General features: G+C 35.7%; 1 protein-coding gene across 1 annotated transcript in view; it reads left to right on the top strand.

Moving 5' to 3' along the window:
* Positions 1-19,033, top strand: part of SP2353 (EGF like, fibronectin type III and laminin G domains protein pikachurin) — a 400,085-nt gene that overhangs the window by 169,886 nt on the left and 211,166 nt on the right. The window contains exon 5 of the mRNA XM_089646527.1: positions 2,771-2,975. Coding sequence (XP_089502653.1) covers positions 2,771-2,975 — 205 coding nt within the window. The remainder of the gene's footprint in view (positions 1-2,770; positions 2,976-19,033) is intronic.

Here is a 19,033-nt window from a genome sequence, read left to right as displayed (position 1 = left end):
TTTTTGTTACTCATCAACGATCTCGTTGAAGGCAGCACCGTTCACAAGGGCTATATTTTTGATAAGCCCCCTTCCATTTATGCTATCCGAATAGTTGACCGCAACCTCAAGAAGGTTCATGCATGGGTTAAGACTAACCTGGTCAGTTTCAATGTCTCAAAAACCCAAGCGTGTCTGATTTCAGCAAAGAGGGAGATCAATTTAATGGAAACATCCTCCCCAATAAAGACTCCATTGAAATGCTCGGAGTAAGTATATCAGGCCGGCTCAAATATCGAAGCTCTATGGAAGATTGAGTAAATCTGGCTTCTAAGAAACTGGGCGTCTTGCATAGGGTGGCAATTCTTTAAAAGTGACCAGCTATTAACCACGTATAAATATCAAGTACGCTCAGCAATAGAATTTGGGAGCCACCTCTTGGCTGGAGTTCCTCAATATTTAATTAAAACTTACTAAACTCGCAGCTTATTCGACTCGTTTTTGTGTAAGACGGCTCGTTAGTGGAACGAGCTTCAGACGTTCGTTTTTCTTGATGTAATCCGTGCCTCTTCAAGACCCACATTAACAAATCCCTTCTTACAGCCCTGACCTTAACCCTCCTCAAAATGCTACCCAACCTGGTGGTAACAAAGCTCCCTTGCCTTTTTACTGTACATACAGGGGCGCTCTTGTGAGTTGTCAAATAAAACAATAAAAAATCAACCGCTCAACCACATAGGAAACTGATAAAAGTTATTAAATCTACATTTATTATATTTATAAGTTTATATATATATATATATATACTTTAAGGATAAATTTTCCACTAAAGAATACAAATAATTTCGACGAGTGGATTTTGAGAGAACGGGGTTTAAACCTTAGTATACATTACATTGTTATTATATATATTTATATATTCATAAAAACGTTTTGTTTCTTTGATGTTTAAACAATATATAAAGTGGATATACGAAAATATACTTGCGATTTATTATATTTTCGAGCCAAATAAGAGGTACTTCCAATAAAAAATAAGTCATATGAGGCTTTTCCGTAAATAAATGCAGTACTATGAATACTTATTTTTATTTTTGGAATAACTTAATGATTAAAACCTTAAACTGTTAATATATATATAATTATTGAAGACCAAATTAGCGATTCCAAAACGAAAATTTTAAATAGAATTTATTTTTGATTGTGAAAATGAAAAATTATGATATTTCAAGATAAATATGCATATTTTCAAGTAACAAAATGAGAAGCTAGAATAGTATTAAGTTTGCCTAACGAATGAAAAGAGGTTGATATGCTAGGCGCATTTTTTAAAGTTCAAAATACCATAGGCCTACAAAGGGTTAAAGAAAGAAAGACGTCAAGATAAACAGTTAGGTAAGAGATACGTAGAGAACGGATGTAGGTTAAGAGTAATGTCTTGAGTGTAAATGATGTAATTTGTGTACCATGACCTCAATAAACAGCAAAGTAAGCGTGGGATTGTTCTTCCAATCAAAACACGCAAAAACACGAGAAAGATAATATAAAGCTCCCAGGATATAAATAAATAATCAACCCCATAAACAACGACAAGCTGAAGATTTCGGAACAAGATTTTGAAGAAAAAATATCTTTGTATTATTACGTGTTTTCACACTGAGAGAGGAAGAAAAAAAACGAACGTGTTTTCAACATTTGTTAAATTGCTGTTATTTTTCACTGTATAAATACAATGCTTATGCGCGCTCCTTTAATAACATTTCTTTTTTTTTTTAAACACAAAAGTGTTTGTTCTGGAAACAATGAATAAAAGACAAAGTTTTGTTTGCATTGTCCTTCAAACTAGATCAAACATTTAAAACTAGAGCAGTTTTCTTTGTCAAAATATTTACTCAAAAGGGTATGCAAGGGCTAGTCGATGCGATACATTTCATAAAATTGACATAAATAACACATTTATAATACGTACTTACCATTATTTACAAAACGTTGCATGCATTTTTCTCTCTAAGTTGGTTTTTATTTGCTACAAAGACAAAAGAGATAAATAAAAACACTATTATATCTGACATATGCTTAGTATCATACTAAATTTATTTTTAAGGGGTTTTTTGACATGACCGCGATGAGATAGAGATATCCACGACCTATTATTATTCAGGTATTAGAGGGAGATGTGAAAAGATTTCAGTCGAAAATTATAAAAAATAGCCATCTTGAACTTGAATTAGTTCGTGAAATTATGTTTATCATTGTTGACCTAATTTGCAGTGAATAATTTAAAATGTCAAAATCTGTGGATATCGTATTGAAAGAAATCGCAAACAATTCATTGAATCATCACTGACGTATTCAAATAAAGTGACAATATGTTACAAAATAGAAAAATAAAGAGGTAAAAAACGATATTTTAAAACTGAAAGTTATAATTTTCATTCTGTGATTTTGCGGGTGCAATAAAATGAATGTACATATGGACTTCGAGGTTCGAGTTAAGGATTTAAAAACTTTAAGGAGGAAAAGATCTTTCAAAACAAAATAATATATTATATGTATACATATTATAAGTTATATGTATGTGTTAAAATTTCGTATTATTTTTTTTTCTATTGCCTCTCTGGACTTACCTCATTTTTTTCCAATTTCTTGACGATTTTCCCCCTCTCGAATTCTGCGGTTCTCTTCAAATCATTAGTCCATCTCAAATGTGGGTGATTTCTGGTTCCTTTTTCTATCCTAACATTTTATTTTTTTATATTATAGTTTTAAAATACATTTTTAATTGTTGCAGTGGCCCCAGCAGTGTCGATGCCCCGTTTTACCGGTGGAGGATGGTTGGCTCTCCCGGCGTTGCGCGGGGCATACAAGCGCGTGCGCCTGCGCGTGCACTTCAGGCCTTCGTCTCGCGATGGGCTGCTGCTCATCACCGGAGAGCGCGCTGACATGGCGGGTGATTACCTTGCCCTGGTGCTGCACAGGGGATTTGTGGAACTAATGTAAGTAAATATCATACTTTAGATGCATTGTATCATTGGTGTGTGGAATGTGAGAGTCAGCTGCAAACGGCAAACTGCCGCCTCAGCATCTAGAAGACTTTTAATGACAACATATCTGTTTGACAAAACGTCGTTTATTGTTTAAACTCTTATATTAAACTGTTTTGTTTTTTGGTTGGTGTGTGTTTCATTGTGTTAGTATCTGTTTAATTGGTGAAAATATGTTTTAAAGTTATTGTTAAGATTTGTTTGGGCTTTTTTTTTTTTTTTTTTTATATTTACTCCACACAGGAGGCCCAGAAGAAAATAATTTCCCTCAGGGCCTATGTCATCTTTGGGGATGCTGTGTGGAGGGTCTTTTTGTGGAGAGGAAGGAGTGAACATGGGTCTTGAAGAGTCCCATGTTGTAGGAGGGAGGAAACACAGAGGCCGGCAGTTCGTTCCACAGCCGAGCTGTTGAACTTAAGAACGAATCATAGAAGCGACCCGTTCTCATGTGACAAGTGTCAACTGTGTACAAATGTTGGGCGCGCGTTTGGCGTGTATCCCGACTACGCACCGGTGCCGAAGGGATCAATGACGCTAGTTCCTCAGAGCATCTTCCATTGTAATACCGATAGAACAAGGACAGCATACCTACCCGACGCCTGTGCTCTAAAGATTGCAGTCCGCTTGTTAAGATTGGGGAATCTATCAAACGGACCGCCCGTTTCTGCACAGAGTCAAGGGTTTTTTTTTCAGGTATTTTGGGGCTCCAGACCAGAGATGGCTGCCAAATTCGACAGTAGGGCGCACTTGCGATTTGTACAGGGTGAGCAGTTGTGTACTATTAAAGTATCTGCGGGCCCTGTACAGTACGCCCAGCTTCTGAGAGGCCAACTTTACTCTAGCTTCGATGGAGCCCCCGTACCTGAGCTGGTCACTTATAGTTACACCAAGCATATCAATGGAAGGCCTGTTCGGAAGATTGCTTCCGTTGAAGGAGACTAGATTATCATTTGGATCCCTTTTAGACGTAATCAGACAGGATTGGGTCTTTGAAAAATTAAATTCGACGAGATTATTTTTACCCCAGGAGGAAATACTCTCGATATAACCGTCCATTCTCTGCTTCAAAGCCCTCCGAGCCGTTGGAGTTTGTGTGCCTTTTGGGGGCTTGTCAAACAAAAAGCTATCATGAACTGTACTGTCATCCGCGTAACAATGAATCGGTGCACATGTCAAAAGGTCATTGATGTGCAACAAAAACAAAGTCGGAGACAGAACCGATCCCTGTGGGACGCCAGCATTTATGGAGTGCGAGGAAGAGGTGAAACCGTCAGCAACCGCCTGAATCGACCTATCCCTTAAAAAGTCAGCAATCCACGTACACAGGGATGCGGGAAGTCCGTAAGAATGCAATTTGTTGACAAGTCCTCGGTGCCAGACCCGGTCAAAGGCCTTGGATATGTCTAGTGCGACCGTTTGGGTCTCACCGTGACGTTCCAGGCACCGCCCCCAAACATGCGTCACATACGCGAGAAGATCACCGCACGAGCGGTTCCGCCGGAATCCGTATTGACGGTCGTTGACAATTTTGTTCTTCTCGAGGTATGTGAGCAGTTTGTCGTTGATCACACGTTCCATCACTTTGGACAGAACTGATGTGATCGCTATGGGGCGGTAGTTGGCCGGGTTGGAGCGGTCACCTTTCTTGGGAATAGGGTGAATTACCGCTTTTTTCCAACCAGAGGGCACAGTGCCACACTTCAGGGACATTTTGAAGAGCTTTGTCAAAACCGGAACTATTTCCGCAGCACACCTCTGCAATACCAGGGCAGGTATTCCATCAGGTCCACTAGCTTTGTTAACATCGAGCCCCCGTATGACGTGGAGTACATCCCGATGCCGAATCCTCAGCTTTTTCATATAGAAGCCGCAGTGAGGAACCGACGGCGGAACAGCACCCCCGTCGTCGAGGGTCGAGTTTTCCGCAAACATTTTCCCTAAAAGGTTTGCCTTTTCGGTGGCGGTGTTTGCTAGTGAGCCGTCAGGTCTGGTAAGAGGTGGCAAACTGGGTTTGCAAAAATTTCGACCTATTGAGCCCGCAAGCGACCAGAATGCTCTGCTGCCATGCGGGCAGGCAGCCAGCTTTTTGCTGATCTGCAGGTCGTGTTCGAATTTTGACCTATTGATGATTCTCTTGCATTCCTTTGCCGATTTGTTGTATGCTGATCTGCTTTCGGGCGTTCGAGATGTGTTGTAGGCTCGGTAAGCCGCGTTTTTTCGTCGAACTGCTTCGGAGCATTGTCGACTGAACCACGGCTTTGAGCCCACACCAGTTTCTTTAGTAGTCGATTGTATGAAGCCATCCATCGCCGAATTGATGACTTCACCAATCTCCTGGGCACATCTTGAAAGGTCCGAAGTCCGAAAACAAACAGCTGACCACGGAAAAGCATTGAAATGGGCCCGCATACCGAACCAATCTGCTGACCTATAGTGCCACACTTTTCTCCTCAGCCTCTCATTGGTTGGTCTGAGGCTAACGGGGATTGATGTCGTCACTAGGCAGTGGTCAGATGATCCCAGAGGCGCTGTGACGTCAATCTTATAACCGTGTGGCACAGTAAAATGGGCTTGATGAAGTCATCAATAACAGACGCATGTTTTTTTTTGTTTTTACTGCACAAAACTGCATTTCACTTTATTTAATGTAACAAAGAGTTAAATTATTCCCGACCCGGACAAAAAACTTTTACTAATGGTCTTTTGACCATATTGACTGCTTGTTACTATTTTATAGGAGAGAAGAAGAAGGAATCCAGTCGGCGAGGTTTTTATAATCTAACCAAGTAAAACACATTGACAAGCTAATTGTAAACAAACACTGTCAAAGAAAGCCAATTGATAAGGCAAAACATCTGTTTTATCTGTTAGCCCTAGTTTTACCTCTGACCGCTAGGTGCTAGGCAGGAGCCTGTAAAGTAACTGGTGGTGAACTTTGCTAATGGTTCGTACATTTTTAACAGTTATAATGTAAAGTTAGTGAATTATTTCAAAAAAGCTCCACAGCTCTACATGCGATGTAGAGTTTTTTTATAAGAAAAGAGGAAGATCTGTGAAGGAAAAGGAATGAGGGATGGGTAGTAATCTGATAGTCAGTATGTCCAGGAGTGACGGATTTTTGAATTCATTCTATAAATTGCGGTGCCAGGCGATGGGGCGAGAGTCCTGTCAGAGAGGTAAAAAGATCTCCCTCAAGCAGTCTTCTCCAATTGTAGCCCGCCACACAGTAGGTGGGCAGATGCATCCACAGCCAAGACCTAGACAATTCTCACCCCATGAACCCGGGAACCCCTAACCACAACGTAGCTAACCACTTGGGGTGACCTATGGCAGGGATGTCGGTTATCCAATGAATGGTTCCCGGGGCAGTCGTACCCATACCCGCCTCCCAAATTGAGAAGCAAATTTTATTAAAATCCTACTCAAGGACCGAGAACCAATGATAGTAAACACATTCCAAGTACATAAATAATATTGTGCCATAGACACGACACAACGCAAATTTTAACACGTTTATACCATTCTATCTAATGCTAAAAACCCTGCCAGAAATCCTTGTATTCTAGGGTATAATATTATTTAAATGTCACCCAGGTAGACAGTATACTAGAATAATATGTCATGTGCCGCATGTCATATACCATATAATGCCATCTTGCCGACAGCGTTATGTCAAATTGTACCTCGAGGATAAATCTCAATATGGTATATTATGTGAGACAATACGTGAAAAGAAAATTGTAACAACACGCGTATCATATAGGGAGAAGAAACGAGGCTCGATGGAGGAATATCAATCTGTTATGTTGTAAAGTTTTATGATTTTGGGAGATTTGACTAGATAAGTTTGCAGGTATGGTATTGTACACAAGGTGGATATAATATATTATACTGCTGAATAGTTACATATTAGAGTATATATTCTACAGGATGTATAGCTTCAGGAAGTGATTCTATATGATGCTAGTAATAAAAAAAAGATGACTAACTTTTTTAGAAACTTTATAGTTTTTTCTCATCAAAAAATTTTATTTCACGGAAGATTTTTATTCCGTACGAACGATCATTCAACTTTATTAACCGAAAACTTCTTTAAAACGTTTGTAATTTCGAGAAAAGTTATATATTTAACTTGTGCTATCATGTATTGTATAATTATCTCCCGAATTGAGTGCACCTTTCTCTCAGATATCTTGTTTAGCAGTATCTGTGCATTGTAGAAAGGAGATAACATTAAATAAAATCTAAATTGGAATACTAATTGACTATCGAAACATGAAACAGACCAAGAAGCAGCAAATAAAAAAGGTAACAGTCGTAACTAGGGAACGAACACAGGATCTTTGTGTAACACGGACAAGTTTTAATCAATAAGCTATTAAATGATTACTTTTTGTAATTTTGGCCAATCTCATAGTTCTATTTAAGAATTACTAATATTGTACTCAATTAATTTCATAAATTTCTTGAATCTCGCAGATTTCATTTCCATAAGTTTAATATTGTTTTCCGTTTCCGAAAATCTGCTCCGAATACTTTATAAATTTAAGGAAGCCTTACTTAGGACGAGTTGTTTCAAAGAATTTGAAAAATTCTAAATTTAATTAACAAGTTCTGTGAAAGTTCTGTCCACGTTATGTTATTATATAATGATTGCCAGTCGTTTCACACAACTGAATTTTAACAGAACTTGAAAATTGACTTTGAAATTTGCAGAATTGTGCAAATTCTGCGAAACAACCCGTCCTTGGACCAAATGGCTAATTTTACTATTTTTACTTTGACTATGGTTCTACTTACTTCTTTACTAAGACTATTTTTTTAAATGTGAAATTGTCGTCCTTATTTGGACATTCATATACGCATTTTTAAAATATTATAATATTTACCTGTCATGTATTTCCATGGACAATTTGTATAATTTTGACGGCCTCCGCAGTCGAGAGGTAAAGCTTTCGACTAGCAAACCAGAGTTTGCGGGTTCGAATCGCGGCGTGCGCAAATAATGTTTGTTTTATTCATTCAGATTTACTTATTCAAAATATTATATAGTATATTTGCGGCACGTTACAGAATGGAAGATACTCTGAGTGTTAACTGGTGTTCAGAATTGGAACGTTGCTTGAAATGACATTGGTCGTGTTTGGTGAACAGATTTGAATATTTAAGTACCATTCCACCTTTGTCTTCCCCATCTCTTTTTCCTACCCAATACCTTCAACCTTACAACATACCCCAATTGGGGATGCTATAGTCTCACTGGCTCCAGACGATTCTAAATATTTGGGACAAAAAAACAAACCTTATTTAAAATAAAAAAAATGTGACTTGGTTTATTAGTAGGCAGGTATTTATGTACCCACTTATAAATTTCTAGAATTCAAAAGAAACTTAGATTCAAATGAAATTATAAATATGTTTCAATGCAAACTTCACAGAACTATTATATGTAAACCCTTTACAAGAGAATAAGCTAATAAAGTTCGACCTAACGATCATCCAATTTGTGTTATTGATTCCTTTAGCACGGAAGCATCCTTTGAATGTTCGAGAAACGAGGAGCTTTTGTGTTTTGTGCCATTTTAATAGGAAAAAACATGTTTGCGGATGCTTTGAAAATTGCGCCCTCGGGGTAAATGTATTCACCCCAAAGCTTCCCAATCGAATTAATTATTATTATTTTTATATAATTGATTTCAGTGCAATGATTGTGTTTATTATATATATATATATATTAGACTTTTGACTATAAATTTTTTTATCAAGAAATTAAGATCATTAAATTTTCTATCGTGATTAATTTTTGAGTTATTATGCCGTGTTGTGTTTCATTCTCTTTGGCCAACATTTCGGAAAGCTTCACTGTGAATCATCAGGGCGGACTTGTGGATTGTGGTGAAATTTGTTTTTATAGATATATAAGTGATACCGTATTACAAGTGTTAATCCTCTGAATGTAGTTTTCTGCGTTTGTTTTGGTGTAGTTGTCTTATACCGGATCAAGAGCTATTAAGCTTAGACACGTGTCATCACAATTAATATTTTTTATTTATTTTTCGGAATGACTTTATTGAGTAAAACCTCAAATTGTAATATTTAAATATTGAAGACAATATTAGTGATTTCTAAACGAAAATCTGATGTGATGTGACCGTTTCCTTTTCTGATTTTCGTTTAGAAATCACTAATATTGTCTTCAATATTTTAATATTTTTTTTATTTTGTGGATTTCAATTGCTCGTAAATAGACGCTCTCGATGAATTAATATAGTCCAATAAAATTAGTTTTACAGCCTTCGGAGGATTTTTTTTTAAATTTGACAAATACGGAACAAACAAATTCTATATTTTCATGTTTTTTAGAGATAAAAAATACATAATTCCGTAGCCCCTAATGAAAATGACATTGCGAGCTGTGAACTTTTAGATAATATTTATTCTCTCCGTTCGAGAGTTATTTATTGCTTCTTGCAAATAGTTTTTATGTTTCAGACATTATACAGATCATAGACTGTGATCTGAACTGATTTGAAAGAAAACTGACGTCGGTAATTTGCATAATTGGCTACGTAGTAATTTATATTCTATCCGATTCTTAATACCACTAATGTTATATTCCATCTTTTACTATTTGTCAATTCTCCTGCCATCAAACATTGGAATAATAAAATATAAATTGATTGTGGTTTGGTAAAACCTTTCAGACGATAAAACCAAATATTTATAAATTCTTAAAACCTTGACTTTATATGAAAGCGGTTATTTGTTGTACAAAATTTTGATGTAAAATATTCCAATCTTTTTATTATGAAACATTAAAGGGTTGAGTAATTTCTTCTTCGGTTTTCTAAAATTTACATAAAAAATTAAAGCATATTTTTAGTTTTTAGAAATAAAAATGCCTTAATCAGAAAATATTACTGTACCGTGATGTACTATGAAGACTATTCCCTAAAAGTAACAATAATAAAATGTCGCTTGAAGGGTTTTTTAATTATATATTTAAACAATAGCTGAAGCAATTGCAGTTGCAGGGGTTTTATTCTTGATTTTTTTTACATTAATTCCACAAGGGGAGGTTATGAGGAAAATAATTCTCCTCAAACCCTAACTCATCCTTAGGAATGCTGTGTGGAGGGTCTCTCAAGGGAAGGACGGAGAGGTAGTCCTGGGAAGGACAAAAGGCATGAATGGTGGGTAAGATTCTGGGATTAGGTTAGGTTAGGTGAGGTTTCCAGGAGTGATGGACGTATGAATCTATCCCTCCCACTGTCGTGCAGGCGATGTTTTGAGAGAGTCCTGCCGGAGAGGTCAAAAGGTCTCCCTCAACCAGTCCTGCCACGCAATTGTTGGGCAGAAGCCTTCGCCACCAAGAACCGGACAAACCTCACCACATGAACCCATACACCCTTGCAAATTCACCAATATATCGAACCACTTGGAGTGACCTACGAAAGATGTCGGCTATCCATTAAATGGTTCCCGGGGCGGCGGTAACCATACCCACCTCCTAAATTGAGAAAATTATTATTTTAATTCAAGGAGGCCACGACGGGCGGCAGTTAAAAAGGCGATTTGTCGCCTATTTGCAATTTTGTGGTTATTGTGAATCTTATTTACAAAACAAAATAAAGTACCAGCGCAAGTGACTTACATTTCAATGGGCGCCAATGGCTGACTGACTCAGTGTAAGTCACTTATCTGGTAAAGCTGAGATTTCTATCAACAGGGTCAGGGCACTGCATCCATGACATATTCGGGATAATGGTAATCAATTTAGGAATTTAACAATTGGATATAATTAAGCAATATATACAGTCGTAGTCACAATGCATTCAAACTTCACAAAAAATTAAAGGAAATTACAGGCACTTCTAGAAGAATTACTCCATCATGTTTAGTTGACGATTCCAATAAATTAATATTGGATGAAAAAGATATTTTACAAACATGGGAAAAGTATATTCATGATACATTCAAAGATTTTAGACCTGACATTAATATTCCCAATGATCAATTGCATGGACCATCTATTTTAAAATCAGAAATTCCTCATGCGATAAAGACTTCAGACAATAGAAAAGCGTGCGGACCAGACGATATTCCAGTTGAGGTGTTGAAGCTCTTTAATGATGAAAATGTTGACTACCTGTTGAGGTTATTTAATTCTATATACGACGCAGGGAATATACCCCAAGATTGGCTAAAATCCACCTTCGTGACATTGCCTAAAAAACAATACCCTAAGAAGTGCAGTGACTATCGATTAATAAGCCTGATGAGTCATGTCCTTAAATTATTCCTTAAAATAATACATGCCAGGATACGCAATAAGTGCGAGCAGGACTTGGATGACACTCAGTTTGGCTTCAGAAATGCGTTTGGGACGCGTGAGGCATTATTGTCTATCGATGTACTATTGCAAAAGTGTCGTGACCAAAGAAAGGAAGTTTTTGCCTGTTTTATTGACTACGAAAAGGCATTTGACAGGGTAAAACATGCTGACCTAATGAAAATGCTTGCGGATTGTAACGTTGACACCAAAGACCAGAATTTCTTAAAAAACCTGTATTGGTTCCAAACAGCAGAAATAAGACATGGGAATGAGAGATCTAATGCAATTGCCATTCAGCGTGAAGTACGACAAGGCTGTATCCTGTCGCCACTATTGTTTAATCTGTATTCCAACTATGTCTTTAAAAGAGCCCTAAGTAATTCTGAGAAGGGTCTTAAGATCAACAGAGTTGTCATTAATAACATAAGATACGCAGATGATACTGTATTACTAGCTGACTGTATCGATGACTTCCAAGACCTATTAAATCTTGTTAATAATGCTGGTGAGCAACTGGGCCTAACAATCAACGTCAATAAAACAAAATGGATGACATTTGGACGACTAGATCACTCTGAATCAGTGATAAAGTTAAATGGTTGCAATGTCGAAAAGGTCGAAAGATTTAGATACCTCGGCAGTATTCTCACGGAGACTCTTGACCCAGATGTAGAGGTTAGGTGCAGAATTGAAGCAGCAAGAACTGCGTTCATTAAAATGAAATCCCTCTTCTGCAATGATAATATCAGCTTAAAACTAAGGCAGAGAATGCTAAAATGTTATGTGTGGTCGGTCTTGTTGTATGGATGTGAAACATGGACCTTGAAAGTAAATACCATGAACAGGTTAGAGGCTTTTGAAATGTGGCTTCACCGGAGAATACTCAAAGTCCCATGGACCGACATGATCACCAACACAGAAATTCTCAGGCGGGCTAGAGCAGAGAGAGAACTGCTTAGATTAATAAAAATCAGGAAAATTTCATATCTGGGTCATGTACTTCGAGGGGAGAAGTATCACTTGCTCCAGTTAATATTGAAAGGCAAGTCTTGGTTGCGAAATATACGAGAGTGGACCGGCATTAGAAGTGTGGAGGAGCTATTCCGGGCAGCGCAAGACAAAATAGACATTTTCTAGAGTGATCGCCAACGTCGGGGGGACCTGATACGGCACATAAAGAAGAAGAAGCAATATATATTTATATTATGAACTTAAGAATACAAATGTTATCTCTACTCTAGGTGATTATACAATAAATTCATACCTGAGGACCCATAATTCCTGCCATAACTAATCTAATACGTTTCGTGACAATCATATCCTCGTGGTTGAGTCTGAAGAAGGCCAGTCGGACCCTCGACGAAATCTTGCTTCATCAAGCGAGTTGAAATCGATTGAAGAGAATGCCCAGGAATCTCACCTCTCCTTTGTTGATCCTTCAGAAGGCATCAGATAGGCCTTACAAGTGAAGTAGCTACATCTTAACAGTTCGATGGCTTTCTATTTCTGCAACAGTGATTTTCATGGTATTTGGTTCCAGATTGTTGGTAATAAACCTGCAAGTTATCGGGAATAGTAACACACACGCATACCTTCGGCAATACTAAAGGATGGCTCTAAATGATGGATGCTGGAACTTGAAACGCAGTACAAAAAAAACCGCCATCACCATTGAAACTTATGTTTCACACAGAATTCTCCGATTTTTGAAGTAATCTGCATTGCAAAATGATACGCTTCGAGTTGGATAGATAAAACATTATCCCCGAAAGTTTAATCCCTCTGAATTATGTTAAATACTAAATTAAAGGTGACCCGTCGCTATAGAACAGCTGTCCCATTTTACTCAGTAACAAGAAGTAGTGGAAACGGAAAACAACCATCTTCACTGCCCTGCGGAACTCTGCCCTGGATATGATGTTGCCAATAATTAAAAAAAACACCAACTTGCAATACGAATCGATCCTACAATTACTTTTAGCCGGAGTCAATAATTGCATGTTTTTGAAATTAATTATTTCATTGACAATTGTCCAGAATATGTAGAATGGTCAACTCACGTCAAGACCTTGATTTTTTTGGTATAAGTCAGAATGTTTTTTGTCGCTCACTATGCAATTGAGGATATTTTGTATCACTTTAGTTTAAGCAAGGTCTTGACTTGACTTGAAACTTCTATTTCATTTCTATTTTTAATGTTTTCCCTGTTTGTCTCTTGTTTTATATACCATACTTTACTCTTGCATAGTAAATTGTCCCAAATCTCGTGTCACTTTGTAATATATTGGACGTGAGTCCGTTAATTAATAAATAAATAAATAACAGGGTGAACAAAAGGAGTTGGATGGTAGTTTTTCGAAATCTCCTGTAGTCTGTGACCTTTCTTTTGTTTAGAAAGTCAAATGTAGATTTGTATAAAAAACCAACTAACCGACTGCTTGTTACATTTACATACAGTTGTGTTTTGTTATGTGAGAAAATCCCATCTGCTCCCCACCTTTTGGAGCCAGTGAGACTATGGTATCCCCAATCAAGGTATGTTGTTAGGCTTAAGGGTATGGGGGAAAGAGGAAGGTGAGGAAGTAGCATAGATCTAATACTTCAAAGATTACAGACTAATGAAGTAAAACACGGCAACCTTTTTATTTATATATAACAAAAAAGAAAAAAAGCTTTATCCCTTTATGTACAAATAAATAAAACATTAAATGTATATTATCTCCTGCGAAATACGGTACCTACTTGGTTGGAATGGATTTCTTGTGTCCCAGCTTTTTCCAACTTAGCGGAAACTCCACCTGAACTTCCTTCATAAGTTTTTTTCTCCTCTCCGATATTCTTTTACAACTCCAATGTAAGGATGAAATAATAATTAATTATACATTTTTTTAATCTATTGCGCGAACCTGTAAAAAGTCACGGGACTTATTAATTATTCTTGCAAGATTCGTGAACTATTTTTTTTTATTTATTTGCTTCAAGATCATTAAAGCCTATCGAAATCAAATATTGTCAAGTTTCTTCATAAAATAATTATACCATTTAGTTGAAAAATAATTATGAGTGACGATGACATTTCAGATTTAGTTCTGTCAAATATTAAACAAAACACATACAAATTGCAAATAAATAATTACTAAATAAAATTCGATAGACCATTGACCGTAGCTCGTTAGTGCGCTTCCGTCATCGAGGGGGTCATAGAGAGAGTTAATTATGCCCAGTGACCAACAAAGGTCATTTTCACGCAAAAAAGTAACGGCATTGTAGAGTTACTACCAATCTCATTTTTTCTAGAACGAACTCACTAGATCGTTTTTCTCCATCCTTTGCACCTGTATGATAGTGGCTTTTACCTTTAGGTAAGCGAAAAAAGGTTTAACGCTTACAAAAACAGCGAACTAATAACAAAACTTTGTTAAATGTTCTTCTAATAAGAATGATGGCTTTTTGATGAAAATAATAAATAAAATAAAACTGTATCGTATTTATGTTAAAATTGAAGTAATAAATCAAAAAGGTAGGTAACAGTTGTTTCTTTTAAGATTTTGATAAATGATGCTACGTGTTTTAGAATATTAGTTTTAAAAGGTAGAAAACAAGGGTTTCTAAAACTTAAAGTTACCTTAAGGCAGTTGGCAAGGTTATAAAAAAATCTTAATGGTCAAGATTGAAACCATATATATGTGAGCGTTTTGCAATGCGATACTGGTGTAAAGCATATATCATTCCACGTAGAATCCAACCACAAACATAACGTTTGTATTGTAACTACTGTACAATACAAACGTACCGTAAGAGATCTAATTTTATTATTTACAAACAGATTTAGAAAAATAAACATATTGTTCACAAACATGTACAGAAGCATATTTACCTGACTGGTCAATTTAGATAAACACACTTTCATTTAAAAGTTTTCGACTTTGCACACTATAGAAAAAACACTGGACATTGATTTTACCATTATTTTTTTTATAATGGTAAACTAATGTTTATAAGACAAGGTTTTTGTGCATAGCGCAAAGGATAAAAAATTATTATTAGCAATAATTAGCCGCCTGAAATATCCATACACATTGAAAATATCTCCCGAGTAAAAATAAATGACGCCGACGGGAATTGAACCCGCACTTCCCATCGGCGAGAAATGTTTTTACTCGGGAGATATTTTCAATTTGTATGGAAATTTCATGTGACTAATTATTGCTTTTAATAATTTGTTATGATTGATTTTACAATTGCTATTTTACCCTCCATTATTATTAAATTACATTTATTAGAATACTAGTGGTAAAAGTAGACTTGATAGTTCTTTTGAAAACTGGAAAACTTAGAACTCTTTAGGACTGGAGAACTTTGACCCTAAACGATTACAAAGCTTACAACAAAAATACTAACATTTGCAATATGGCGAAAAAGTGAAAAGTTTCTAAGTTGTCTAGAAAGGTGAGTTAATACTATGAAGATACATATTTACATCTTCTATTGCGGTATCAATGCAGTAATTTATCTTTTTTAAGTTAAATGAAAAAAATTTGACACTATAGTGCCTTGCTAAAGGAACGCATTGCATTAAAAAAGGCGATAGTGTGGTGGTATATGTATAAATTTTAAGTTGCATAAATTCTAAGGAAATTAAATGAATACTGAGATTAGGTACGTGTTAATTGCAAAGTCAAGTATGAGCAGAAATAACAATACCACGTAGAAGTTTTAAATGAACAAATTATTAGCCTGAAACACAAATATTAATTGAAAAAATTGTAATAGAAAAAATAAATGCCGCCGACGGGAATTGAACCCGCACCTTTTGATTGACCGGTCAGGTGCACGGAACCACTGTGCTACGTCGGCTTATTTATAACTGCCAAATAATTTCAATAATTACTAGTATTTCAAGAAACAATTGTTGATTTAAAAATATTATAATATTATAGGCAGGTACCTAATGTATTGTTTGTCTGAATTATTTACACAACCATTTCCAATTTTGAAAATGACATTTAAATTCAAAGTAAAATTGCGTTCATCAAACCAGATACCATGCAGGACCAACGCACTGACTACCAAAATTTTAATGTCTGAAATGAATTGTTTGTTTTGAAAATTGTGCTTAATTACTGAAGTACCATTTTTATAGAATATTCGCAGTGTTTTAAAAGCGATGAGCATTTCACGTATATTCAACCGCCTTCTGCTGCGGTGCCGTCACCCTTTGACAATCACTGGTTAAGATAAAAAAAATGTTGTTCAGCATAAAGTGAAAAATTAAATTCACATAATTAGAAAGATGTTAACATTGAACAGGGGTAAACTCATTTATTTGACACGACAATGCCCTAAAATAACGCCAGAATCTTAACAACGTAAGTGAAGTAGCCGTGCACAAAAATATGCAACTCGCGGCCTTGGTGTATTGGACAGACCTGCGGTTGAATTTGCCTTATAAAATTTCTGAAATAAAGTGGAAATCTTAACGACATAAGTGATGAAGTCGTATAAGAACAATATTCGTAATGGTGATGGACATACGGTCGATTTTGCCTTAGCAGACCTAGAAATTCGATCTTTCTGTCGGGTTTATTTTGATTATTTCTGATAAACGCATTACTAAAATCTGAAATGTTTCTACATTAATACCTCGAAAATTCACGGTCTAAAATAACGCATCGTCTAAAAAAATTAAATTTGGTATTTACAGCTAATTTTATAGTTGAAAATAATATTAACTTACATCTGCAAGGATCCTTCTAGAAATATTTGTGATTTTATTTATATGGTTATGTACTGAAAATATAAATTGAAATAATTATTGCAGTTAAATAATCACATACCAGTTGACCAGAATTAAAGTTCGTTATGTCAACCGAGCGAAAAACCTCTTTTCAGAATTGAAACTTTCACTCGCTCTGAAACTGCAACACTAATCCACTGAAAGTTTTACGTAGTCTACACAAAAAAAAAATTCCAAGAAATTTGTATCTTTTAATGTGAACTTTCGCCGGCGCAGGGGTAGTTTACTAGTATGTTCCTATTAACAATTTAAAAATGTTCATAATCATTTTATGATAAATTCAAGAATTTGTTAGTACACGTGGTGAAGTAGTTATGACAGTAAAGTGTTATGTTATGGTATTAACAATTTTAATGTTAATACCGTACAATCCAACGCTCTAACTAAAACTACCTAATCCGGTCTACGCGCACAGTTCATCGCGGTCTAATGGTGGAAATTGTTTCAATGAGATATTCGTAGGCAGTAGCGCCACTAATTGTAGCTCTATTGTTGAGAACAGTTTCATGAATAATTGTTTGTGTCTACATAATTTTAATCAAGTTTTGCAATTATGTCGTGCCATGTAGAGTGACATATTTGTGACATTATACTATAATGATAAATTTAATTGTTCGAATCAATACGACACGTTGCTTGAAGTGGCAAAAGTCGTATTTAGTGGCCAGGTTGAAATTCTCAACCATTCTCTTCTCCATCTCACTTTCTCCCCTAGTTCCCTTCAGCCTCACAACATATACCAATTGGGGATGATAAAGTTTCACTGACTCCAGAAAATTTAGAGAGCAGTTGGGACTGTTGTGCGAGATAAAATCTATTAACTATATTTCCTACACACTCTATAACTCTCATCCGGATAAGTATAAAAACAGCCAGCATAAATCGAAAATTCAAAGTAAGGCTTTAAAAGAATATCTTTTTAAAGCATATAAAAACAAAAATACGTAATTATTGTCATGTTGTACTTTGTTTTGTTTCTTTCTCTCTCCTTTTCTATCTTCTGTATTTGTAATCTAGGGTAATCTATTTTTACCAATGTATTAGTGGGTAACTATAATTTGTACCTTCTTCTAAATTCCTACCTTGGTTCTGTGCTAATGTGCACATCCCTGTCTGTTTCCATTTTTGTTTCTTCTTGTTTGTCCTACTTAACCTCCCCTTTTCTGTTTGTGTACTGATTTGTGTGTTAAACTTATAATTATGATATTTTTTTACTGTTTCGTATGTGAAACATAAAATTTTGAAATCAAAATACCAAGAAAAATTGTTCTAATTAACTCCCATCTATGTATTGTAAGTTCCTCTCGTCCTACAACGTTACGTGATACGAGTTTTGTGACGATGTGCGATTGTTTAGCAAAAAAAAACAAACATATATATATGTATATTCGAAATTGAAATTAATAAAATACTTAGTTTTTACCACTTTTATTGTTTATAAATACCAACATGTTTCATGAGCAACGCTCACTTCTTCAGGGTTTTAATAATACTAAGTATAAATAATAGACATAGACAATGGTGTCAATAGAGAAATAATAGACATATACAATGGTGTCATTAATATTGAAGTGTAATGATTGTGGTTTCTTTTATATAGGTAAAACTTCGAGAAACTTTGAAATAAGTGTTAAAGAACATATGAAATCTTTAAAAATAACAGTTTCTCGGAGTTTGCCAATCATTTGTTGCAAACTAGTCATACCTTTAACTTCAATAGTGGAATAGAATTAATACATTGTAATGTCAATGGCATTCAGTTGGATAAACTAGAAATTTTAGAGATTGGAAAGAGTGTGAATGCAAAATTGAATATTATTAACAATCAAAAATTATTTTTAAATGACCCAATATTAAACCTATTCCCTTTCTAAATTG

This window comes from Hesperophylax consimilis, chromosome 24, assembly GCF_061612785.1.
Source record: "Hesperophylax consimilis isolate HC1 chromosome 24, BYU_Hcon_1.0, whole genome shotgun sequence".
NCBI lineage: Eukaryota > Metazoa > Arthropoda > Insecta > Trichoptera > Limnephilidae > Hesperophylax > Hesperophylax consimilis.
Note: the sequence above shows the minus strand (reverse complement) of the source record. Positions and strands in the feature narration are given on the sequence as shown.